The following is a 26390-nucleotide window of genomic DNA, read 5'->3' as shown; positions in this document are numbered from 1 at the left end:
GGATAGAAACATGTTTAACCATTTAAGGATCGAGCCTCTTTCTGAGATTTGGGGTTTACAAGTTAAAACAGGTTTTACTACTTGGAATATATACTACTTTTTTTTTTTTTTTTTTTTCAACACCCTAGAGAATAAAATGGCGGAAGTTGCAATACGTTCAGACTAATTTTGCAGTGGTCTTACAGGCGCACTTTTTCCTGGGAAAAAATACTTTTTTTTTTTTTTTAAATTAAAAAATAAGACAACAGTAAAGTTAGCCCTATTTTTTTATTTTTAATTGTGAAAGATGTTACACCAAGTAAATTGATACCCAACATGTCGCGTCTCAAAATTGCGCCCGCTCATGGAATGGCGACAAACTTTCCCTTTTTACCCTTAAAGTGGAAGTAAACCCATCGATTTAAACAGTTAAAAAAAAAAAATAAAAAAAAAAAAAGGCATGCCGGGAATGCTAACTGCACATTGGCTGTGCTCTCAGCCAAACTATCAAACCATCCAATGGCTGGTGTCATAACGGATCACTTGTGCAGCACCATAGCAGTTGAAGATTAAACAGAGGCAAAGATGGCAGCTTCCTTGGCTGAAAACGATAGGGGAGTTTACTTCCACTTTAAAGTGGTTGTAAACCCTTACAAACCACTTTGACCTACAGGTAAGCCTAGATTAAGGCCTAGATTAAGGCTTACCTGTAGGTCCAAGAAATATCTCCCAAACCTATACGGTTTAGGAGATATTTGCCCGAAGACGGGCACCGTAGACAACAGGGCGCAGGCGATGATCGTCGATGACGAAGCTGCCGCGCGTCTCAGCTCCCGTGCGCCATGCGCGGGAGTGACGTCATCGCTGCTCCGGCGAATCACAGCGCCGGAGCAGCGAGACCCACCAAGAAGATGGACGCTCGGAACTACAGGGGACAGCGGTGACTTCGCTGGCTCCTGTGTCGGGTAAGTGACACATAATGGACTACGATGCGATGCGATGCGATGCGATGCATAGTAGTCCATTATGCTTTGCCTTTGCAGGGAATGAAAGAGGAAGTAACACTCATCAGGGTTTACTTCCTCTTTAATCTCCATAGGCGACACTTAAATAATTCTACAGGCTGCATGTTTTGAGTTACAGAGGAGGTCTAGGCCTTGTATTAGAACAACAAGCATGACAGGACCTCTTAAATATGAGATCTTTGGGGTCAAAAAACACTTCAGATCTCATTTACACTAAAATGCAATAAAAAGTCTCTAAGAGCTATGGATGGAAGTTGCGTTTTGATGTTGCTTCTGCCCTGCAGTGGTATGAAGCTGGGTGGGGGACCATCTTCCCCTCACTCATCTCCATACATAACAGGGAGAAGGACGCAATCGCTTCTCCTGCTACCTGCGACTCTGGTAAGCCGCGAAGGGCACTGGGGGGGGGGGGGGGGGGGATGGAGATGCTCTTCTGCTGCCGATAAGTGAGTTATGGTAGCTGCTGCCATAACAAAGATATCCCTCTTCAAACTACCGACGAATAACAATGGCGGGTGGTCTGTAAGTGGTTAAAACTAGTTGGTCAGGTTTAGCCTCTAGGTCTAGGATGTATTCTCAGTGTAGAAGGAAATGAGAGCATGTGGAGGAAACCCACACAAGCAGAACATGCAGACTCCATGCAGATAGTGTCCAGTCTGTAACTTAAGCCAAGGACCTCAGTGCTGCACGGGGGACACATGGCTGGTTCTGCTCCCCGCTCTCCGAGGAGCATGAGTGTTTAGAGAACTGTGTATAGGGGGGTTGGCGGGGTGGGACTGCTGGGGGTCCTAAGGCTGTCGGCACCAGGGCAGCTTCTTACTTTTAGGGTGTCTGTCCTGCCCCTCTAAACTCCAGAACTCCTAGGAGGAGAAATGCATTGCACAAGCTTTATAGACCTGTCAAGCTTTGAGGCATTTGTATTCTGCCCATTGGAATACATTAGCGCTAAAACCCTAGACACGCCCAGATGTTAGGGGCGCCTAGAACTCCTCCGCTCCTCTCCTGAACACTCCTTGAGTGGGGTTTTTTTTCAGCCTGTAAAGGTTCCACTTCTCCTAATACCTTCAAACGTCTGTGTGCATGGACATAGAGGTGCTTTTACAGACTAAGCGCTCAACGCCTGTAAAAGGTATTTTTTATTTTCTTATTTTTTCTTTTTAAAGCTGCGTGCACGAGGCCCGATAATCGCAGGTTAAAAAGCCATTTTCTTATTATGCAACTCTGACTGCATAACAAGTGTATAAAGAACGGACTTCCGCTGGGATTGTAGCAATCCTAGGAGGTGGAACACTGTAGACCAGGGTTTCTAGGCCAGGGTTCAATGGATCCCCCCCCAGGGTTTCGGATGGGATTTTGGGGGTTCCTTGAGTAATTTCTACCGTTCAGATAAGTTCCCTCTGACACCATTCATCTTTTTAGCTACCTGTAAGGGAAGTAATTCTTCCCAATGGCCACAAGTGTAAGGAGCGTTCTTCCCACCGATCATCGCACTAATGTCTTGTGAGTTGTAGATCTAGTCATTTTAAGCCGGAGTTATTTCAAGGGTTTCTCCATGTTAAAGGTTGAGAGAGGCTGCTGTAGGCCATTTATCACCTGTTCTGATGAAGGTACTGAAAAGTTGGGGTAACGAGATCTCCTTACAATTGTAATCTATCCAGTTGTAGCGGAGGTTAGTTGCTTATATTGAGCCAGCTTTAGCTATGCCTTCCCTGCTGTCTGCCCTTACAGTATTATACCAGACCCTCAGATCCAGACATTCACTGCTTGACAGACACCTAATTGGTTTTTGCTGATTTACCACGTCCTTACCACACTATAGCCGATATACGGCTACATCGCGGCTTTCCAGTTCTGGGAGGACGTCCCTGGGCATCTTCCCACCTGTGTGCTCTGAGAATGCTGTGTGCTTTGGATCAGGGTAAAGGGACAATCACAGCAGCCCTTTACCATGTGATCAGCTGTATCTAATCACAGCTGTCACAATGTAAACAGATTTGCCAATTGTTGGCTCTCCTTTCCTCACGCAGTGTGAGGAAAGAAGAGCCGATCTGTGGAGACAGCGAGTACATTATTTATATTGATCGGGGCGGCCCCTTCTTCTTTGGCGCCCACCGGGGCGGCCCCTTCTTCTTCTTTGGCGCCCACCAGGGCGGCCCCTTCTTCTTCTTTGGCGCCCACCAGGGCGGCCCCTTCTTCTTCTTTGGCGCCCACCAGGGCGGCCCCTTCTTCTTCTTTGGCGCCCACCAGGGCGGCCCCTTCTTCTTCTTTGGCGCCCACCAGGGCGGCCCCTTCTTCTTCTTTGGCGCCCACCAGGGCGGCCCCTTCTTCTTCTTTGGCGCCCACCAGGGCGGCCCCTTCTTCTTCTTTGGCGCCCACCAGGGGCGGCCCCTTTCTTCTTCTTTGGCGCCCACCAGGGCGGCCCCTTCTTCAGCGGGATTAAATACCATCAAAAGCAATCTGTCTGAAAAAAAGATAAAAATTTCATACAGGTACAGTGTTGCATGACTAACTGTCGTTCAAAGTGTGAGGGCGCTGAAAATTGGCCTGGGCAGGAATGGGATGAAAGTGCCCGGGATTGAAGTGGTTAAAGTTTGCTCAGATGTGGCTGGATTGGTTGCATAGTATGTGAACCAAAAAATGCCAATCTCCCAGTTTCTCTTGTGATTGGTTGTATGGGAGGGAGGGGGTTCGTTTTCATTATTCACAGATGATGCCACCCTACCTGGGAACTCCACATACTGTTTTGTGTCCACATTGCGCTCAATGCGATTGCACCCTTATTTTATTTTACAGGCAAAGATCGCTTCAGAATCGCAGAACAAGTATGAGCGGGAGTTGATGCTTCATGCCGCTGATGTTGAAGCTCTTCAGGCTGCCAAGGAACAGCTGAACGGCGTCGCCGCCACCCGCCAGAAATCGGAGGAGGCGGCCCAGAAAGCCCAATCCCAGCTGCGGGAGTGCAAAGCTTCCTGGGAGGAAAGAGAGCGAATACTCAAGGTAATTGGCTTTATAATTTTTATTCCCCTGTTTATCAGGTCACTTATTAAATGTTTTCACATATTTTTTCAATACAAAACAAGAATAACCGAAAGACAAAAACCAAGAACCACATTCCAAAGAAAATTATAGTCTGTACATAAACGTCGAGCGTTCCAGATGGTGAAAATAGACATGAAAAGATCAGATCTAGTACAGAAGTATGACTGGAGGCCGTGCAGCCGGCACTTCCTCCTAAGACCCCAAACCATTGACGCTTAGCCGAGAAACACATATAACCCCTCCCCCACTATAATGTAAGCCGTGGTGTGTGTTGAATTATTAACCACTTGCCGACCAGCCGCCTTCTTTATATGGCAGCAGGTCGTCCCTCCTGCGCCAATCGCCGTACATGTACGGCGGCTCACGCAGCCTGCGGGAGCGTGCCCGTGGCTCGGGCGGACTCTGTGTCCACCCGCGATCGCCTAGTACATAGGCAGAGCGGGGATCTGCCAGTGTAAACAAGGCGTATCCCCGTTCTGACAGGTGACATGTCAGATCTTCTGCTCCCAGTGATCTGTCACGTCCCAGTTAGCCCCACCCCCAGTTGGAACACACTTAACCCCTTGATCGCCCACTAGCGTTAACCCCATTCCCTGACAGGGTCATTATTTATTTATTTATTTTACATTGATTAGTGCATTTTTTATAGCGCTGATCAATGTAAAAATGTCACTGGTACCCAAAAAGTGTCATTTGGAGTCAGAGTTGTCTGCCGCAATATCGCAGTTCTGCTAAAAATTGCAGATCAATGCCATTACTGGTAAAAAAAAAAAAAAAAAACACAAAAAAAAGTCCCTAAATCTATCCCATAATTTCGCGTTAACTTTTGCAAAAACCAATATATCAATATATGCCTGTTGTGCTTTTATTTTATTTTTTTCCCGAAAATATGTAGAAGAATATATTTCGGCCTAAAATGCTGAATAAATGTTTGTTTTTTTTTTTTGTTTTTTTATATATTTGTGAAATTGTCGCTCTTTATTGCGCAAAAAGTAAAATACGCAGAGGTTATCAGATACCAACAAAAAGCTCCATTTGTGGGGAAAAAAAGGACATCAATTTTTTGTTTGGGTACAATGTCGCACGACCGCGCAATAAATGGCCCGGTCATTAAGGGGGCAAATCCCTCCGTGGCTGAAGTGGTTAAAGGCCAGCCATGAAGAACAGGCTTTTTTTTTTCACTTTTTAGGGCAACCCCTGTGCTTTATAGGTCAGCTCTTCCCGCTTCAGATTTGCATTAACGCCAGCTTGCCATTGCGGCAGTAATGGAGTCGGTGAGAGCCACCTCCTTTTAAAACCACTTACAGACCGAACCATTTTGCTGGTCGAAGACCAGTTCACTTTTTGCGATTCGGCACTGCATCGCTTTAACTGACAATTGCGCGGTCGTGCGGCGTGGCTCACAAACAAAATTGACGTTCTTTTTTTTTCCCACAAATAGAGCTTTCTTTTGGTGTTTATTTGATCACCCCTGCGGTTTTAATTTTTTGCGCTATAAACAAAAATAGAGCGACAATTTTGAAAAAAAACGCATTCTTTTTTACTTTTTGTTATAATATCCCCCAAAAATCTATAAAAAAAACGTTTTTTTTTTCCCTCCGTTTAGGCCGATACGTATTCTTCTACATATTTTTGGTAAAAAAAATCGCAATAAGCGATTGGTTTGCGCAAAAGTTATAGCATTTACAAAATAGGGACAGTTTTATGGCATTTTTATTTTATTTTTTTACAAGTAAAGGCGGCGATCAGCAATTTTTTCTTATTGTGACTACGACATTATGGCGGACACATCGGACATTTTTGGGACCATTGTCATTTATACAGCAATCAGTGCTATATAAATGCAGTGATTCCTGTGTAAATGACACTGGCAGTGAAGGAGTTAACCAGTGGGTGGCAGTGTAGGGGTTAAGTGTTCCTAGGGGTGTGTTACTAACTGTGGGGGGGTTGGGCTTTCATTTAGTGAACACTGATCTCGGCTCCAATCACATGGAGCAGAGATCAGCGTCACTAGTTGCTAGGCAGAATGGAGAAATGCTGTTTACAATGGCATTTCTCCATTCAGCCGTCCCGTGAGACGATCGCGGGGATGCCCACGGCGATCGAGTCCGCCGGACCCGCGACTGGGCTCACGGGGGGGTCCCGACCGGCACGCGAGCGCACCGCCAGCGGGTCGCGTGCAGGGTGAGATTGGATGTACCTGTACGCCAATATGCCTGCCCGTGCCATTCTGTCGACGTACATCGGCGTGCGCTGGTCGGGAACCGGTTAAACAATACATTTTCAGGCTAAATATTCGGCCCTTATCCACATGCGTGTTAGCCAGAATGGTATCTTCCAGGATAATTCCCGAAATACCAAGTTTAGGATATAGAGCAGGGTTTTATCAACAGTGGTGCTGCAAAGAGTCCCCGGGGTGCCACGGCAAAAGGTAACACAGCCTTGTGTACAGTCCAGCCATGAAAGGGTTACTGTGATAAGTTCTGTGTACATAGAGGAGGGAGAGCACCTCCTGTTCCTCCTTCAGGCTCTCCTCTTCTTTGCAGTTATTTGCATTTTACCAGCAATGGTGAAAGTTGTGTAAGCCGCTCGCCCGTGTCCTACCAACCAGTGACGTCATCGGTTGCTAAGGGAAGGTCAGGCGGCTTACACAATTTTTTTACTTTTTGCTGGTGTTCTATGGAATAGTACCCGCGCATACGCAGTACGGAAGGCCCACTCCAGCTCATTTCCAGGTCAGCTGGCGTGACGTCACCATAGCGCATGCGCACATCGTAGAAGGCATTTTTTGATAGGAGAGATGCCATTTGACAGGCAGAATTTAAAGCTATGCAAACAGCAGAGGGAGGTCGTAGTTGTCGGATTGAGCCTCGCTGTTGTGGGTTTACAGTGTGCTCGAGATCGGGGTTTGGTGTGTTGAACGGCGTGTTTTGCCTTTGTCTAAGGGGCGGGATGCAACGCGGACGAAACCCGCCCTGCAACAGCGAGCCGCATTCTCAAAACTACCGTCTCCCTCCGCTCTTTGCATAGCTTTCTGTTCTGCCCATCAAATACTCTCTCCCTCGTCAAAAAAAATGCTTCCTGTGATTGGCACTGTTCAGTAGCACACCGGCAAAATATTATCTTTTTTGAAGTTGCACATGGGTGCCGTTAATTTTTTTTTGAAACTTCTGTCTTTTATTACCAACAGACATTTACATTTGTAAAAAGATATTTCTGATGAAACTAGACAAAAAAAAAGAAAAAAGAGAGAGAGCTACAAAAGCAAAGAACAGGCTGGTACAATAAGAGGACACAATAGTACAATTCATTACAGGGATTTTTGGTTTAAAAAGGGAAACAATATCCTCTATCAATTAACTTTTTATTGTTTCCAACAATGCATTACACATCATGCCGTATTACATCACATTAGTTCCACAAGAAAGAAAATGAGCAAACTATAGGGCTTTCCGCCCATCGACCCATAGGGAGCCCTCTGGAACAGGTATGGACCTGGCCAAAAAGACTCCTCCTCGATCAACAGGGCCAACACTGGATACAGAAGTATAGCGCCAACCTTCATATTAGCCAGCGAGAGATCCCAATAGCTATATGCTTATATCTACAAGTACTTCTGGTTGCTCACACTAGTTGCTGTTATCAAAGCATCTTTCTAAAGGAACCATAGAGCACATGGAAACAAGAACAGAGGAGATTGGAGATTCAAGAAGGAAAGGAGATAGAAGTTAGATGAAGAAGAAGAAAGAGGGAAGATCAAAAGCGAGAGGGTAGACGATAGAAGGGATAAGAAAAAGGAGAGAGGACACTTAGGAAATAGAAGGGGGACGAGAGATAAGGGTGAGGGTGGGTGAAGGAAGAGGGGGGGGGGTAAGCACCGTGTGTGGTCTCTGCAGCGAATCACAGCTGGTCCTCCCGAAGATTCCATGGGCTCCAAACCACATCATGAGCCTCTATCCGGTCCTGTATCCTGGCGGTCATCCTCTCCATCAATTCCACATCCCTAATTCTAGTATGGAGCGCGCCGAGGGTGGGAGGTTGTACTTTTTTTCCAGTTTAGGGCAATTAGACACCTCGCCGCTGTCAGGATATGTCTTGACAGTTTCTTTCGGGACTTTGTCAATTTAGGAAAGGGGATGCCCAGCAGGAAAGTCTTGGGGTCCAGTGTCACCTGCTGATCTAGGACAGTAGCCAAGAGGCGCTGGACCTCTTCCCAAAAGGGAACCACGAAGGGGCATTGCCAGAAGATGTGGAACAGTGTTCCTCTGTGGGCCAGGCATCTCCAGCAATGCCAGCCCTACGCATCCACCAATTTCATGTTTGTTTGCGCTCCCGCTTAAACGCATGTATTTTGGTGGGGCCCAATGTAAATAAAATCATGCCAGAGCACAGAGCAGCCTAATAACACGCTAAAAAGCACTTGGTCTCGCATGCGCCTCCTTGTGTGAACGAGCCCCCAGACTGGTGTGACCCCCGAGGGGGGGGGGGGGGGTGGGGTCTGGGGTTGTACACAATTCTAAAGGATTCCTTCACTACGAAAAGGTTGAAAAACACTGATCTGGAGGGACCTGAACTGAACATTTCCTACTAAGTGTCTGAAAAAATGGAAGGATTTCTTTTGTTGTATCTGGATCTCCGCATCTCTTTATTTTTTATTTTTTCCTTGCATGAATAAATGTTGGTATGCCGTTATTTTATAGGATGAGACGTCCAAGAATCGGTCCCGCTGTGAAGACCTGGAGAAGCAGAACAGACTGTTACATGACCAGATTGAGGCCCTCAGCAGGAAGATGATGGCCTCCGTTCAGGAAGGAGCTCTCAATGTGTCTCTAAGTGAAGAAGGGAAGTCTGAAGAACAAGTCATGGAGATTCTCAGGTATCAAACGGCTGAACCCCCATGTGTAAAACCTTTTTTTTTTTTTTTAACCACTTCTGGACCGCCCACCGTCTTTGTACGTCGGTACTTTGGCGCTATATATCAGTGATGGCGAACCTCGGCACCCCAGATGTTTTGGAACTACATTTAACGTGATGCTCATGCACACCGCAGTGTAGTGGAGCATCATGGGAAATGTAGTTCCAAAACATCTGGAGTGCCAAGGTTCACCATCACTGCTATATACCATTGTTATGGCAGAAAATAGCTTACAAATTTTTAAAAACGGCAAGCGGTCCGCTTTGGGATTAAAGTGGTCTCTGCGCCGGTTTTGCCGCAAGATCACTTTTTTTCGGGGGCGAGAGGGACACGTTCCAGTCCTCTCCACCGCTTACCAGAGCAGCCGGTAGCGGCGGAGACTATCAAAGTCCTTTCTCCTGCATGGAGTCAAGTGAGAGAAAGATGGCCCCCCACTCGGTTCCATACCATTGGATGACGGAAGCGACATCAAACGTCAGTTCCGTCCAATGATCTTAGAGGGGGGGGAAGTATTGAAAAAATGGTCTTGAGAAGAAGAGAAATGATAACTGGATTTTGCGCATGCAGCCAAGGAGGGTGTACAATAATGGGTGTGTTGCGTATAGTTGGATTAAGGAGGCCCAGGGCTTGGGGCTACATCACCAGAGGAGAGGGGGAGGTAGGTAATGTGGCAGTGAAGGGACACGCCCCAGTGGTTTGGAGTATTGGGCGTGTGGATTTAGAATTAGATGGAGTTGGTGAGTGCAGTAATATGGAGAGGACAGAAGTGAGGGTGAGATATATAAGGAGTGGGGCAGAGAAGAGGTGTGCTGGAGACATAGTTTAAGGATAGAAGAGACAGCTGTCAGGAGGAGTGGTAGACATTGCTTTTTATAAGGGGGAGAAAGAGCTGAAAGTGTAAACGAGGTCCACTGTATTGTATTCTTCAAGGTGTTTTCTTGTGTCCCTTCCCTTTGTGCATTCACTGAAGTGCAGTGTTAGAAGTGCTCCCTCTTAGAGAAATACCCCCTCTTAGAGAAATACCCCCTCTTAGAGAAATACCCCCTCTTAGAGAAATACCCCCTCTTAGAGAAATACCCCCTCTTAGAGAAATACCCCCTCTTAGAGAAATACCCCCTCTTAGAGAAATACCCCCTCTTAGAGAAATACCCCCACTTAGGCCAGGAATGGGGGTAGGGTGCTTCAGTTGCTAATCGGGGAGTTACTAAAACAAGGTTGGCCATGCCAAGACAAATTCAGAAACAGACTTATGGGTGCATAGCTAATAAAGATAAGGAGGCCATAATTTAAGGAAAGGCATAGGGAGGAAACAAACAATAGCAATGTGGACATTCTACAAATGGTTAAGCAAAAAGCATTCCGAAGTTAAAAGGGACTTGGGAAACCGTCTTCAGTAATGCGATTCAAGCTGGAGTTGCAGCAGTAAGAGCATACCTGTGGGGGGACAAAGATGATATTTTCAGATAAGACAGTCAGACATGCACCCATCATTGGTGTCGGTGGGATGGGTAGCGCCCCATCATTGGTGTCGGTGGATGGGTAGCGCCCCATCATTGGTGTCGGTGGGATGGGTAGCGCCCCATCATTGGTGTCGGTGGGATGGGTAGCGCCCCATCTTTGGTGTCGGTGGGATGGGTAGCGCCCCATCATGGTGTCGGTGGGATGGGTAGCGCCCCATCATTGGTGTCGGTGGGATGGGTAGCGCCCCATCATTGTGTCGGTGGGATGGGTAGCGCCCCTCATTGGTGTCGGTGGGATGGGTAGCGCCCCATCATTGGTGTCGGTGGGATGGGTAGCGCCCCATCATTGGTGTCGGTGGGATGGGTAGCGCCCCAATCATTGGTGTCGGTGGGATGGGTAGCGCCCCATCATTGGTGTCGGTGGGATGGGTAGCGCCCCATCATTGGTGCCGGTGGGATGGGTAGCGCCCCATCATTGGTGCCGGTGGATGGGTAGCGCCCCATCATTGGTGCCGGTGGGATGGGTAGCGCCCCATCATTGGTGCCGGTGGGATGGGTAGCGCCCCATCATTGGTGCCGGTGGGATGGGTAGCGCCCCATCATTGGTGCCGGTGGGGTGGGTAGCGCCGTTGGCCAGATAAAGGCAAATAAAGGGCTGCATCTGGCCCTCGGGCCGCAGTTTGGAGACCACTGATCTAGACAATCTACAAGCATCCATAGGCTTTTTCATTAGAACAGGGAGGAGATCCAGGCTAATAGTACAGCAATTTATCAAACCTCAATACACATGAATAGATGGCAGAAAAACCTTCAGCTGGCATGCAGACACTTGGGATCAGGAGGAGGGCGGAATCGCAAAGTTTAGGCGTAAAAAAAGCCCTTTCTGAAGTGAGATCCTCCCAGGTGAGCTTCACTTGAGGAAGGGGTTTTTACTCCGAAATTTTGTTGTGGATCTCGCTTGAGAAAAGGGTTTGGATCTCCTCCCTGTTGTAATGAAAATGCATATGCTGCATGTAGTGAAGGTTGTCTTTGTCTAGAATAGATAAAGGAACGGTGGGGAGATCTTCTGCTTGTACCCTGTTGTACTTTTGTCTGTATATGTTGCTTCCTTTTATAAATCTATAAAAATCTAAATGTTAGCTGTTTGGAGTGCTGCCTAATATTTACTTATAGATTATTATTACTGTATCTTTTTATTTTTTTTGCAGGAAGCTCCCTGTATTCATGTCATTAACCTTTTTATTCACCAGTGTGACTTGGGTGTGCATTATCTTACCATTTTGTGTTACTAATATTTTTCTTATTATACCATTACCTGTGGTGGTTTCTGCTTTAGATATCCTTTGCTGGTAATATCAAAGGCCTTTGGAGGCTATTGCCTCTAGATTGAGGTTGTTTGTAAATTTAAAATATTAAAGTTTTTGGTATTTAAAAAAAAAAAATTACACTTCTTGGCTCTGTAATGGTTTTGCACAGAACAGCCCTGATCCTCCTCCTCTTAGGCCCCTCACTGCTGCTCCTTGCTGTGGGGGCACACAAGCAGACTCGCTCCCGAGCTACTGCTCTGCATGTAAATTTCCCCACTTACTGGAGATGTCAATGGCTAAAACGATCTGGCCGTCTGGATTGATGGGCAGGAAGTCGAGTGAGTGCAAGATGGCCCCCGCTCAACTCTATGCCCTTGGAGGACCAGAGCAACGTCAAACGTCACTTCCAGCCTTAAAGGACCTTTTTATTTTATGTAAAATTACTTATTTATTTTTTCTTTTAAGTGCAAACGTGAACCTGACGTCTGTCTTTCGGTTACCAAAGCCCACAGGGACTAAAAATCATGCAGAGTAAACGGCTATCCTCTTTTTTTTTTTTAAAGGTGGTCCTGGTGGCAGATTTGCCATAGGATCACTTTTATGGGCAGCGGGAGAGGTGCACCCCCCCCCCCCCCCCCCCACCCTGGAGATGTCAATGGCTAAAACGATCCGTCCGTCTGGATTGATGGGCAGGAAGTTGAGTGAGGGCAAGATGGCCCCCACGTTCAATTCTATACCCTTGGAGGAGTGGAGCAGCGGCAAACGTCACTTCTGGCATTAACCACTTGACCACCGGGCACTCACACTTTGAATGACAATTAGTCAGTCATACTACAATGTACCCATGTCAAATGTTTGTCTTTTTTTTATATTTTTTATTTTTTTCACACAAATAGAGATTTCTTTTGGTGCTACTTTATTTTTTGCCCTATAAATCAAAAAATGTGTTGGCAGAGTGTTGGCAGAGTGTTGGCAGAGTGTTGGCAGAGTGTTGGCAGAGTGTTGGCAGAGTGTTGGCAGAGTGTTGGCAGAGTGTTGGCAGAGTGTTGGCAGAGTGTTGGCAGAGTGTTGGCAGAGTGTTGGCAGCCCACAGCACTGCTGCCATCTCTCCCCCTCTCCCCTTGCACTGTACTGATCGGTACGGAGAGGGGAGGGAGGAGCCGGAGTCATGATATGACGCTGGTTTGTTTACAAGTGGTCTTATGTAAAAAAAATACTTTTTTTTTTTTTTTTTTTTTTTTTTGCTTTTAAGTGTAAATTGTAGATCTGAGGTCTTTTTGACCCTAGATAACGCATTAAAGAGGCCCTGTCCTGCTTATTTCTATTACCCCTGAAAACGCTTCTCTTCAGCCTACCCCACCCACACCTAACTATTTTCATTTTCTCCATCAGCTCATCTCCCCCCCCCCCCCCACAGTTATTACCTTTTTTGTTTCAACTTGACCCTCCCTTCTAGATTGTAAGCTCTGACGAGCCGAGCTCTCTGATCCCTCCTGTATTGATTTGTATTGTAAGTGTACTGTCTGCCCTTATGTTGTAAAGCGCTGCGCAAACGGTTGGTGCTATATAAATCCTGAATAATAATATAAATCCTGAATAATAATTACAAGGGGTGTTTATATTCCATGAGTATGTGCAAAAGGAGAATGCTTGATGCTTGTTCTCAGAGAGGGAAGATGGGATGAGCACTATGGCTGCCCGTCTCTTCATAGAAGGTACAGTATGTGAAGTATTGGATGCGGGGGGGGGGGGGGGGGGTGCTCTCAATAAAATAAGGAAATCAGAGAAATGTTAGAGTGAATGATATGCAAGTCTTGTGTACAAATGGGAACAATGTAAGCGATTTTAGAGAGATGATCGTGTATGTGTGTGAATGCTGGGACTCGTAGTTCCACATCTTGTGTGTCATGTTGGCTGTCTGAAGACCTGTGCCCCTCCCTTGTCCATTTCTCATGAGTGTGCGCAGGGATAGAACAAGAGGTTGGCGAGGTCGAGTATATCATAAGAGAATGTGCCACGTTAATCTAATGATAAACAAATGTCATCACAATTTATCTTTAATCCGTTTTCCAAACCTGGTCAAATGAAGATTTGATTTGATACATTTAAACTTGTTTTCTATCCTTTGATCGTGGAAACGGCGCATTTAAAAAGCGGGAAATTTAAGAAAAATGTCCTCTAAGGAAACCTATCTGTGGATATATATTAGCATTGGGGTGTGATATGGAGATCATCATTTATCATATTGTAACTGGTTTACACAAACTTTGTTTGGCAATGAAGTCCTGGTTATTGGAGAAATTTTGTAATCTAGAATTAGTTTAGATTTAAGATAACAATTTTGTTATTTTACATTTATGCAATAATCCCTTTTTGAAGAAAAAAAGATTAAGATGGGGTTAATTGGATTACAGCTGCCATGATATTTAAAGTGGATGTAAACCCTTACAAACCACTTTGACCTACAGGTAAGCCTAGATTAAGGCCTACCTGTAGGTGCCAGAAATATCTCCTAAACCTATATGGTTTAGGAGATATTTGCCCGGGCACTGAACGCGCCAGTTCCAAAAATGGAGCTGCCGCATTTGTCGACTCCAGTGCGCATGCGCGGGAGTGACGTCATCGCGGCTTCGCCGAATGACAGCGGCGGAGCTGCGAGACGCCACCAGCAAGATGGATGCGGCGGACTACAGGGGACAGCGGCGACTTCGCTGGCTCCTGTGTCAGGTAAGTGACACATAATGGGCTACTATGCGATGCGATGCGATGCGATGCATAGTAGTCCATTATGCTTTACCTTTGCAGGGAAAAAAAGAGGAAGTAAACTCATCAGGGTTTACTTCCTCTTTAACCACGTCAGCCCCGGAAGGATTTACCCCCTTTCCTGACCAGAGCACCTTTTGTGATTCGGCACGGCGTCGCTTTAACTGACAATTGCGCGGTCGTGCGACGTGTCTCCTAAACAAAATTGACGTCGTTTTTTTTTTTTTTCCCCCACAAATAGAACTTTCTTTTGGTGGTATTTGATCACCTCTGCTGTGTTTTTATTTTTTGTGCTATAAACAAACAAAAAAGTGACCTTTTTGAAAAAGAACACACTTTTTCACATTTTGCTATAATATCCCCCAAAAATATATCTAAAAACATTTTTATTCCTCAGTTTAGGCTGATACGTATTCTTATACATATTTTTGGTAAAAAAATCGCATTAAGCATTTTGTTTGCGCAAAAGTTATAGCATTTACAAAATAGGGGGGTAGTGTTATGGCATTTTTATTCATTTAATTATTATTAATTTTTTTTACTAGTAATGGCAGCAATCAGCTGTTTATTTATTTTTTATATTGTGACTGCGACATTATGGAGGACACTTTAGACATTTTTGACAGATTTTTGGGACCATTGTCATTTATACAGCAATCAGTGCTATAGAAATGCACTGATTCCTGTGTAAATGGCACTGGCAGTGAAGGGGTTAACCACTAGGGGGCAGTGTAGGGGTTAATTGTGCCCTGGGCAGTGATGCTAACTGTGGTGGGGCGTGGCTAAGTTCTCTGTTGGCCATGGAGGTGCTTCCTGTGATGTGCCATGAACACTGCAGTTTTGGTTACTGAAGCCCCCCCATTCCTTTGTGAACACTGAGGAGAATAATAAATTCAATACCTTCACCATCTCCCCATCCTTTGTAGCCACATTCCCTTCATGATTCTTTATGGGACCAATATGATCTGACCTCCCTTTCTTACTATTTATATACTTAAAGAATTTATTGGGATTTTTTTTTTTTTTTTTACTCTCCTCCGCTATGTGCCTTTTGTGTTCTCTTGCCTAATCTCGCTCTTACATTTCTTGTTGCATACTTTGTAAACTTGGAATGCTGATAATGACCCCTCGGGGGGAGATATATATATATATATATATATATATATATATATATTATAATATTTTTTTTTTTTTTTTTGCTTTGAAGGCCTTCTCCTTTGCTTTTTATATGCATTTTTACATTGGAGTTAAGCCACCCAGGACTTTTTTTAGCTCTTTTAAATTTATTTCCCATTGGGATGCACTGGCTAATACCTTTTTTTTTTTTTTTTTTTTTTTTATTTAACCACTTGCCGACCGCCGCACGCCGATGTACGTCGGCAGAATGGCACGGGCAGGCATAAGGGCTTACATGTACGTCCCTTGCCTCCCGCGGGTAGGGGGCCCGATCGGGCCCCCGCCCGGTGCCTGCGGCGGTCGGTATTCGTTCGGGAGCGATCCCGGACGAGGGGACGGCCATTCATTCGTGGCCACCCCCTCTCGATCGCTCCCGGCGAATGAAATTGTCCGGTGACATCACTTCCTCTCCTGTAATGTAAACACAGGAGAGGAAGTGATGTATTCTCTCCTCCGTGTCGGTAGTTTTCGTTCCGGCACAGAGGAGAGAACTTTACCCCCCGATCACCCCCCAATTACCCCTGCCCCCCAGTCACAGTGACACCAATTGCTTTTTTTTTTTTTTTTTTTTTTTACATTGGTGTCATTTGTGACTGTAATAACTGTTAGGGCAGTTAGGGTTCGCCCCCTTTAGTTCTAATGTGCCCCCCTAACCCCCCCAATAAAGGTTTAACCCCGTGATCACCCCCCGTCGCCAGTGTCACATAAGGCAGGGTTCACATTGCAGCGGTTTATGAGAACGAATGTGATTCGCACTGCACTGCAGTGCAAATCACATCCGATCTCTGTGCGATTCGAGTTCAGCCATTCGCCGCACCCGGCGCAAATTCGCACGGGACCCTTTTTTTGGCCCGCAGCAGAATCGGATCGCATGGGTGTTCACACCATGCGATCCGAGTTTGCAGATCGCACTGCGATATGCGAACTGATCTGGGGGTGTCAGTAACATTTCACTGACACTCCCAGCAGTTCGCATAGGGCAGTGTGAACTGCCGCCGGGAGGCATGCGATGCGGGAACCCGCCGCGGATTCGTGGCGTTTCCGCATCGCTCCATTGTGAACCCAGCCTAATAAGCGATCGTTTTTCTGATCGCCGTATTAGTGTCACAGGTGACGCTAGTTAGGCAGGTAGGTATTTAGGTTCGCCGCAGCTTTTTATAGCGCCAGGGACCCCCATATACTACCGCATAAAGCCCCCTGATTGCCCCCTAGTTAACCCTTTCACCAGTGATCACCATATAACTGTTACAGGTGACGCTGGTTGGTTAGTTATTTTTTTATAGTTTCAGGGCACCCGCCATTTATTACCTAATAAAGGTTTAACCCCCTGATCACCCGGCGGGTGTCATTTGTGACTGTAATAACTGTTAGGGCAGTTAGGGTTAGCCCTCTTTAGTTCTAAGGTACCCCCCTAACCCCCCCAATAAAGGTTTAACCCCGTGATCACCCCCCGTCGCCAGTGTCACTAAGGCTGGGTTCACATTGCAGCGGTTTATGAGAACGGATGTGATTCGCACCGCACTGCAGTGCAAATCACATCCGATCTCTGTGCGATTCGAGTTCAGCCATACAGATAGTATGGCTGAATTCGTGTCGCACCCGCCGCAAACTCGCACGGGACCCTTTTTTTGGTCCGCAGCAGAATCGGATCGCATGGGTGTTCACACCATGCGATCCGAGTTTGCAGATCGCACTGCGATATGCGAACTGATCTGGGGGTGTCATTAACATTTCACTGACACTCCCAGCAGTTGGCATAGGGCAGTGTGAACTGCCGCCGGGAGGCATGCGATGCGGGAACCCGCCGCCGATTCGTGGCGTTCCCGCATCGCTCCAGTGTGAACCCAGCCTAATAAGCGATCGTTTTTCTGATCGCTGTATTAGTGTCACAGGTGACGCTAGTTAGGCAGGTATTTAGGTTCGCCGCAGCTTTTTATAGCGCCAGGGACCTCCATATACTACCGCATAAAGCCCCCTGATTGCCCCCTAGTTAACCCTTTCACCAGTGATCACCATATAACTGTTACAGGTGACGCTGATTGGTTAGTTATTTTTTTTATAGTTTCAGGGCACCCGCCATTTATTACCTAGTCTCACTAGTGTACCCCTAAATTTAGGGGTGTCTACTTTCCAAAATGGGGTCATTTGGGGGGGGGGTTTGTGCCATCTTGGCATTTTATGGCCTTCAAAACTGTAATAGGTAGTGAGGCGTGAAATCAAAAATTTACGCCCTTAGAAAGCCTGAAGGCGGTGCTTGGTTTTCGGGGCCCCGTACGCGGCTAGGCTCCCAAAAAGTCCCACATATGTGGTATCCCCATACTCAGGAGAAGCAGCAGAATTTATTTTGGGGTGTCATTTCACATATGCCCATAGCATGTGTGAACAATATATCATTTAGTGACAACTTTGTGTAAAAAAAAAAAAAAAAAAAAAAAAAATTTTTTGTCATTATTCAATCGCTTGATGCAAAAAAATAAAATATTCAATGGGCTCAACATGCCACTTATCAATTTCCTCAGGGTGTTTACTTTCCAAAATGGGGTCATTTGGGGGGGGGTTATACTGCCCTGCCATTTTAGCACCTCAAGAAATGAGATAGGCAGTCGTAAACTAAAAGCTGCGTAAATTCCAGAAAACGTACCTTAGTTTGTAGATGTGACAACTTTTGCGCAAACCAATAAATATACAATTATTGACTTTTTTTTTACCAAAGACATGTGGCTGAATACATTTTGGCCTAAATGTATGACTAAAATTTAGTTTATTGGATTTTTCTAATAACAAAAAGTAGAAAATATCATTTTTTTTTCAAAATTTGCGGTCTTTTTACGTTTATATCGCAAAAAATAAAAAATCGCAGAGGCAATCAAATACCATCAAAAGAAAGCTCTATTTGTGGGAAGAAAAGGACGCAAATTTTGTTTGGTTACAACATTGCATGACCGCGCAATTACCAGTTAAAGCAGCGCAGTGCCAAAGTGTAAAAAGACCTCTGGTCATTTACCAGCAAAATGGTCCGGTCTGAAGGTGGTTAATATACTCTTAAAGCATACCCGTTTTTCCTCTTTGTTCCTAAGATTTTATCCCAATTCTCTTCTAGCAAGGAGCGTAGTTTATGGAAGTTGGCTCTTTTGCAATTCAGTGTCTCTGTATTCCCCTTATGTTTCCTATTTTGTGTGATTTATACTGAAACAAACTGACCTGTGATCGCTGTTTCCTAAATTGCCCCCGTACTTTCACATCTGTGATCAAGTCTGTGCTAGTAATCAGTAGGTCTAGTAACGCTTTCTTGCTTGTTGGTGCATTTTATTGCATCTTTTGTGTCTGTTCTCTACTGCAGTAGTTATTAACTTGGAATTTCATAGATGGGCAACTCCTATCCTCATACTGATTAGTGGTTCCATGTCACTAACTCACGTCAAAGTTGCAAAATTGTGCTTGGGCATTAACCTTTTGTTTTACACATGGGGTGTGAAGGGGTGACAACAGTTTATTGACATTTATTTTTACTCAGTGTCCCAAAAAGCTCCTCCTGCTACTGTTTCCCTGGAGACAGGCTGGGAGAGAGCTGGGTCATGTGACAGCTGTATATCAATTTGATACTTTTAATGCGTGTGTTTGTTTTTTTTTTTTTTGTTTTTTTGTTTTTGTTTTTTTTAATAATCCCAGTGCCGTCATCCACATACAGAAATAAAAGGGTGAATGTAAATAAATTGCACAACCTGTGTTTAGTATTGCTGTCATTATGTTAATATCTACGATTGTTAATTTTCTATTTCAGATTTGTAAGACGTGAGAAGGAAATCGCTGAAGCGAGGTTTGATGTTGCGCAGGTAGAGAGTCTTCGCTATCGGCAGCGTCTGGAGCATATGGAAAGGGAGATGAATGAGCTGCAGGAAAGCCTGAATGCCGAGCGGGAAAAGGTTCAGGTTAGTTAATAAAATGTCCTTTTTCTTTACATTTGCTGTGACGGTCACAATAAAGCTCTGGGTTGTTGAATATCCAATGGAAATTTTCAGCGTTAACGTGAAGAACTCGGGACATGCATTGCTGCGTTTTCTGCTGGTAAGTTTTATTGTTGGTGACTCTAAAGCAGGGGGGTCTCCAAACTGGCGGCCCTCCAGCTGTTGCAAAACTACAAGTCCCATGAGGCTTTGCAAGGCTAACGGTTACAAGCTTGACTCCCTCAGGTAGAGGCATGATGGGACTTGTAGTTTCCCAACAGCTGGAGGGCCACCAGTTTGAGACCCCTGCTCTAGATGCGCGCATTATCTTTGCGTGTTTTATTTATTTTTATTTTTTTTTATCACAATCCATCTTTTCCACAAGGCATGTCTCCTAACCCTTTTGCTGACGGACATTTTTTCTTTTTAGTTTACTTATTTTTTTTTTTATTTTTTTTCTCACACATGTTTAAAATTATTTTTGGCCTGGAGATTAGTTAAAACCCCCATACTATTTTTTATTTATTTTTTTTCTGAAAGCCGATACCCTGGAGAATAAAATGTTGGTGGTTTCAATTTTTTTATGTCACTTCATATTTGTGCAACCGTTTATCAAAACTGTAAGGGCCGGTTCACACTGCAGGCGATGCGAGGCGACACCGACTTGCCTCGCCGCGACCTCAGCGGCAACTTGCAGATGACTTCTGTATAGAAGTCAATGCAAGTCGCCCCGAGGTCGCCCGAAAGTAGTACAGGAACCTTTTTTCTGAGTCGGAGCGACTCGAGTCGCTCCTCTCAGAACGGTTCCATTGTACAGAACGGGGGCGACTCTTAAGATAGCGGCGAGGCGAGTCGTGTCGCCTCGCATCGCCCGCAGTGTGAACCGGCCCTAACTTAACTATTTTTGTTACACTTCCAATTTTGCTTCATTTATCTCCACTAAGGTTTGAGAGTAAAAATACCTCCGGGATCTGGTCGTGCTTTTTCTTTTTATACCATAAAATGCTTATGGGAACATTTGGCTCCCCACAGATTATTTCTGGGAACCCCCGTGTCAGAGGCCATGAAATCAGACCGAGGCAGAAGTACAGTTAAATTACACTTGTTTAATAATAAAAGTAAAAAACAAACTTAGTTGAAACACAGTTCAGTAAGCGGAACAGATAGTCAGCCAAGCCAGAAGTCAGGGATCAATGTAGATAAACGGCAAGCAGGATCTGGAGCCAGAGGGGATGTCGGCCAAGCAAGTTTTGAACAGGATCACAGAAGAGCCTTCCTGACCAATCCACCACTTGTGTTTACACAGACCGCTGATCCGTCTCTCCTGTTAATGATTGGGGGGTCGCTCATGCCCACTAAACTGCGTGCATGAAACCATGTACAGGTGCGTGATTTTGCGCACCCGGTCGCAGTAGTGCCCCTGCCGCAGTAAATTGTACGGTGGGGCAGTCCAGAAACGGTTAAGCCAAAGGCCACATATTTGCATTAAGTCGGCGTGAAAAGGGTTAAAGTCCCCTGCAGGTCATTACTTCAGAGTTAACTGTCGATATTGGCCCTAAAATTATTGCTCTTCAGCGTGCGTTTTGATAGCGCAAGCAACGTTTGCGTACATAAGTTACCCGACTAGTGTGTTTGTTTTTGTAGGGACAATCACTTTTTTTTACTTTTGGACCCTTTTCTATCTGAGGCACAAGGTCTCCTAATGTGATCTTTGACAGCATGTTCACTTTAATAAGACATCAGCCTCACTTGCCCTCCATTGAAACAAATGGAGCGCTGATTGGGTGGGGGGTCGCAGTTCCGGAGGGGGCCACAAAGTGATTGGGTGGGGGGGTCGCAGTTCCGGAGGGGGCCACAAAGTGGCTGGGGGGGGGGGTCGCAGTTCCGGAGGGGGCAACAAAGTGATTGGCTGGGGTTGTCGCAGTTCCAGAGGGGGCCACAAAGTGATTGGGTGGGGGATCGCTGTTCCAGGAGGGACACAAAGTGATTGGGTGGGGGGTCGCTGTTCCAGGAGGGGGCCACAAAGAGATTGGCTGGGGAGGTCGCAGTTCCGGAGGGGGCTGCAAAGTGATTGATTGGGTGAGGGATCGCTGTTCCAGGGGGGCCACAAAGTGATTGGCTGGGGGGGTCGCAGTTCCGGAGGGGGCTGCAAAGTGATTGATTGGGTGAGGGATCGCTGTTCCGGGGGGGACACAAAGTGATTGGGTGGCTTTACAGCTGCCGGGTCACCTATAAAAAAAAACAACCAGCATCTCTGAATGTAACACTGAAACCAAATACACCCAGAGACTTGTGTGTTGGATTCCAGCTTTCTCAGTGGCTTTCTAACAGATCTCCTTCTCCTCCTCCTTTTTTAGGTGACGGTAAAGACCATGGCTCAACATGAAGAGCTGATGAAGAAAACGGAGACCATGAATGTTCTAATCGGAACCAACAAAATGTTGAGGGACGATAAAGAAAAGCTGGAACAAAATCTTCAGCAGCTTCAAGCCAAGGTGGGAGATCCCTTTTATTCTGATGTCATCTTTAACCTCTTGGCGACCAGTCACTTTCGTCATACAGCAGCAGGTTGGCACGGCTACGCAGATCTCTGTAGGTGGACGCCAGCCGATTCGAGAGGCATAGGGGCCGCGCACGTGCCCGCAACGCCGGAGTAGTTGCACGTAGCCAACTGCAAACTTTACATTCTAATCCATTAGGAATGGGCCTAGCAGAGCACCGAAAGAATCTCTCCCCATTATTTGGTCTACGATTACAATTTCCATGACCACATATATAGAATCATGTTGTCAGCAAGATACAGTATTAGGATTTGAATCCCTTCCCTCCTGCTGTACACACGTGGCAGCACAGAAATGGACCTTATTGCCCTCTGCCCCCATGTGTGTGCACGTGTCTTGTTCTGGGAGAATGATCATTTATGCGCCCCTCCCCCAGCACAGTGACCGTGCTGTCACCCACGGCTCCTGATCGCCGAGCTAATAGGTGGGTCTCCCAATGACGTGATCACTCTGGCAGCCCGCGGTGGTCCTTAAAGCAGAACTAAAGCTCCGATACATTACCTTTTCCTTTTAGCGGTCCATCTCCCCTCCCCGGTATGGAGGAAAAGTCCTGTAAGCTGCACATCACTACAAGACCCTGTGTGTGTTCACTCCAGACCAAAGCATAAGCTCTGGGGCAGGTCGAAATGTATTGGGGGACAGGTGAGGCTGTTGCATACTTACACACGAGGTCTTACAGGACTTCTCCCCACAATGACTGTTGGAGCGAGGATGAGCTCCATCCTTGTCTGCACTCCCAACGGTTGGTTATAAAAGACGACCTGCTGGCGCTTCGAGTGGCACCCACAATTTTTTGGGGTATTTCCTCACCAGTGCCATCCTCTGGGAGCAACAGTTTTCATTGGCTGGCACAGGATGACGTCTCTCATGCCATGCGCTGTGGTTCAGTCCTCCTGGCACCAGGGCTCTGTGCTTGAATCTGAAGTGTCTGTTTTTCCAGATGACCGCAAGCAAGGCAGTTTTATTTTACTACAGAAGAGACATTTGTTTGTTTTTGTTTGTAATAAAGAGCCGGCCTCTTCGCATTCCTTGAATCTCAAACGTTTCTGCTTTAAAGGGCTGACAGAAAAGGGGGTGAAATGCATCTTTCTGGTGCTAATCTAAAGTTCTGCAGTTGGCATAGTACCGGGGTCTCCAAACTGTCTAAACAAAGCACCAGCTTCCTGTCCTTCAGGCTTTAGGATGGCCGGATGTTGTCATCCCCAGCCTGTCAGTAAGTGCCCCATCATTGATTTTAGAGGTAGGAATGGAGCACCATCATTGGTGTCTGTGGGAGGAATAGTGTCCCATCATTGGTGTCAGTGGGAGGAATAGTGTCCCATCATTGGTGTCAGTGGGAGGAATAGTGTCCCATCATTGGTGTCAGTGGGAGGAATAGTGTCCCATCATTGGTGTCAGTGGGAGGAATAGTGTCCCATCATTGGTGTCAGTGGGAGGAATAGTGCCCCATCATTGGTGTCAGTGGGAGGAATAGTGCCCCATCATTGGTGTCAGTGGGAGGAATAGTGTCCCATCATTGGTGTCAGTGGGAGGAATAGTGTCCCATCATTGTTATCAGTGGGAGGAATAGTGTCCCATCATTGGTGTCAGTGGGAGGAATAGTGTCCCATCATTGGTGTCAGTGGGAGGAATAGTGTCCCATCATTGGTGTCAGTGGGAGGAATAGTGTCCCATCATTGGTGTCAGTGGGAGGAATAGTGTCCCATCATTGGTGTCAGTGGGAGGAATAGTGTCCCATCATTGGTGTCAGTGGGAGGAATAGTGTCCCATCACTGGTGTCAGTGGGAGGAATAGTGTCCCATCATTGGTATCAGTGGGAGGAATAGTGCCCCATCATTGGTGTCAGTGGGAGGAATAGTGCCCCATCATTGGTGTCAGTGGGAGGAATAGTGCCCCATCATTGGTGTCAGTGGGAGGAATAGTGCCCCATCATTGGTGTCAGTGGGAGGAATAGTGTCCCATCACTGGTGTCAGTGGGAGGAATAGTGTCCCATCATTGGTATCAGTGGGAGGAATAGTGCCCCATCATTGGTGTCAGTGGGAGGAATAGTGCCCCATCATTGGTGTCAGTGGGAGGAATAGTGTCCCATCATTGGTGTCAGTGGGAGGAATAGTGTCCCATCATTGGTGTCAGTGGGAGGAATAGTGCCCCATCATTGGTGTTGGTGGGAGGAAAGGTGCACCAAGGGCCAGATAAAGGCAAACAAGGGGCCACAGTTTGGAGACCACCGGATGGTTTTTCTGGTGATCTGCGGCTAGCAGGAACTTCTGTAGGACTTTTTAAGAAAAAAAATTACTACTTTTGGAACTTTTTTTTTTTTTTGTTTATATTGAGTTTACTTTTTTCCTTTTTCAGATCCGGAAGCTGGAATCCAATATATTGCCGTTGCAAGAATCCAACTCTGAGCTGAGTGAGAAGAGCGGAATGCTGCAAGCCGAGAAGAAGTTACTTGAGGAGGATGTGAAGCGGTGGAAGGCCCGAACATCGGTATGTGGTCTTAAAATATCCCAAAAAAAAAACATTTTAAGGGGAACCCCCAACAAATTTGTATTTTATTTTTTTCCTCTAGTTTTGATTGGCATGTGGAGTTCGGTCTGTATTCCCGCTTGGGAGATCTTCATACCTTTTACCAGTTGTTATGGGAGCGGATGTCCTTGGTGGGGGCGGAGGGGGTGGAGTTCTCTGTTTGTCACATGGGTCTTAAAGAAACAACCCCCCCCCCTGAGACCCCGTGTGTGTGTAGGGATCGGACCGCTTTCTGATCTACAGACCATTTATCTCGCCATGATCTCTCAGCAGAGGACCCATTCACACCATGTGTGGCAGCACACTCCCGACAGGTGCCAGGACAGGGCAGTTTGTCTTCTTTCCTTTGTCGGTTCACACCAGTGCGTTGTGGGGATGCGCTGTAACCAAGTACCGCATTTATCAGCGTATAACACGCACCCCAAGTTTAGGAGGGAAATTTTAACCACTTCAGCCCCGGACAATTTTACCCCCTTCCTGCCTAGAGCACTGTTTGCGATTCGGCACTGCATCGCTTTAACTGACAATTGCGCAGTCGTGCGACGTTGCACCCAAACAAAATTGACGTCCTTTCCCCCCCCCCACAAATAGAGCTTTCTTTTGGTGGTATTTGATCACCTCTGCGTTTTTTATTTATTTTTTGCGCTCTAAACAAAAGAGCGACTATTTTGAAAAAAAAAATGCATTATTAACTTTTTGCTATAATATCCAATAAAAACAAAAAAAAAACGAATTTTTTCCTCAGTTTAGGCCGATATGTAATTCTACATATTTTTGGTCAAAAAAAGAGAGCCAATCAGCGGTCGTTCCCTTGCAGTGACAGAACGGGGATCTGCCTGTGTAAACGGCAGATCACACAGATCGTGTTTTTCTGCTTAGCGGGAAGATGGATCTGTCTCTCTCTTTACTGAAAATATGTAGCAGGATACATATTGGTCTAAACTGAATAGTTTTATTTTTTTTGGAAATAAGTAAAAAATAAATCATCTTAATCCAATATGTATTCTGCTACATATTTTAGGTTAAAGAGGGAGTCCGCCGGGACTCCGCGTTGTTTTTTTTTTTTTTTTTTTTTAAAGCCAGCAGCTACAAATACTGCAGCTGCTGACTTTTAAAATAGTGACACTTACCTGTCCAGCGCGCCCGCGATGTCGGCACCTGAAGCCGATCTCTCAATCGTCCCTCTTGTCCTGCCGCCGCCATCTTGGATATGGAAATCAGGAAATGGAGCCTTTCGGCTTCGTTTCCCGGTTCCCTACTGCGCATGCGTGAGTTGCGCTGCGCAATAAGGATGGTCCCCGCTGCCTCTGGGATCTGTGTGTTTCCCAGCAGGCAGCGGGGCACTTGCGGAAAGGGGCGTAATGTACGCCCCTTTCCGCAGAGAGCTATCCTGGAAGTGGGTGCAGATACCTGTACTGTACAGGTACCTGCACCCCCCTCCCCCCTGAAAGGTGCCAATTGTGGCGCCGGAGGGGGGGAGGGTTCCGATGAGCGGAAGGTCCACTTTAGGGTGGACCTCCGCTTTAAAAGAAAAGTAGCAGAATACATATTGGCCTAAACTGATAGACTTTTTCCAGAAAAACAAATTGTATTTATCAGTTTTTAGGCCACATTTATTTTTATTTATTTTTTTACTGACAATATGTAGCAGAATACAGATTGGTCTAAGCTGTGTTTTAACAATTCTACCAAAA

The 26390-nt window shown here is 46.0% G+C and overlaps 1 protein-coding gene across 1 annotated transcript in view; it reads left to right on the top strand.

The window, feature by feature from the left end:
* Nucleotides 1–26390, top strand: part of TPR (translocated promoter region, nuclear basket protein) — a gene marked incomplete in the record, with an annotated part of 109954 nt that overhangs the window by 30784 nt on the left and 52780 nt on the right. Inside the window, 5 exon segments of the mRNA XM_077450770.1 lie at nucleotides 3798–4001; nucleotides 8744–8919; nucleotides 19446–19593; nucleotides 21966–22103; nucleotides 24526–24657. Coding sequence (XP_077306896.1) covers nucleotides 3798–4001; nucleotides 8744–8919; nucleotides 19446–19593; nucleotides 21966–22103; nucleotides 24526–24657 — 798 coding nt within the window.

This window comes from Lithobates pipiens, unplaced genomic scaffold (assembly GCF_037356315.1).
Source record: "Lithobates pipiens isolate NorthernLeopardFrog02 unplaced genomic scaffold, aLitPip1_a1.2 Scaffold_23, whole genome shotgun sequence".
NCBI lineage: Eukaryota > Metazoa > Chordata > Amphibia > Anura > Ranidae > Lithobates > Lithobates pipiens.
This window is presented reverse-complemented; position numbering and strand designations above follow the sequence as displayed.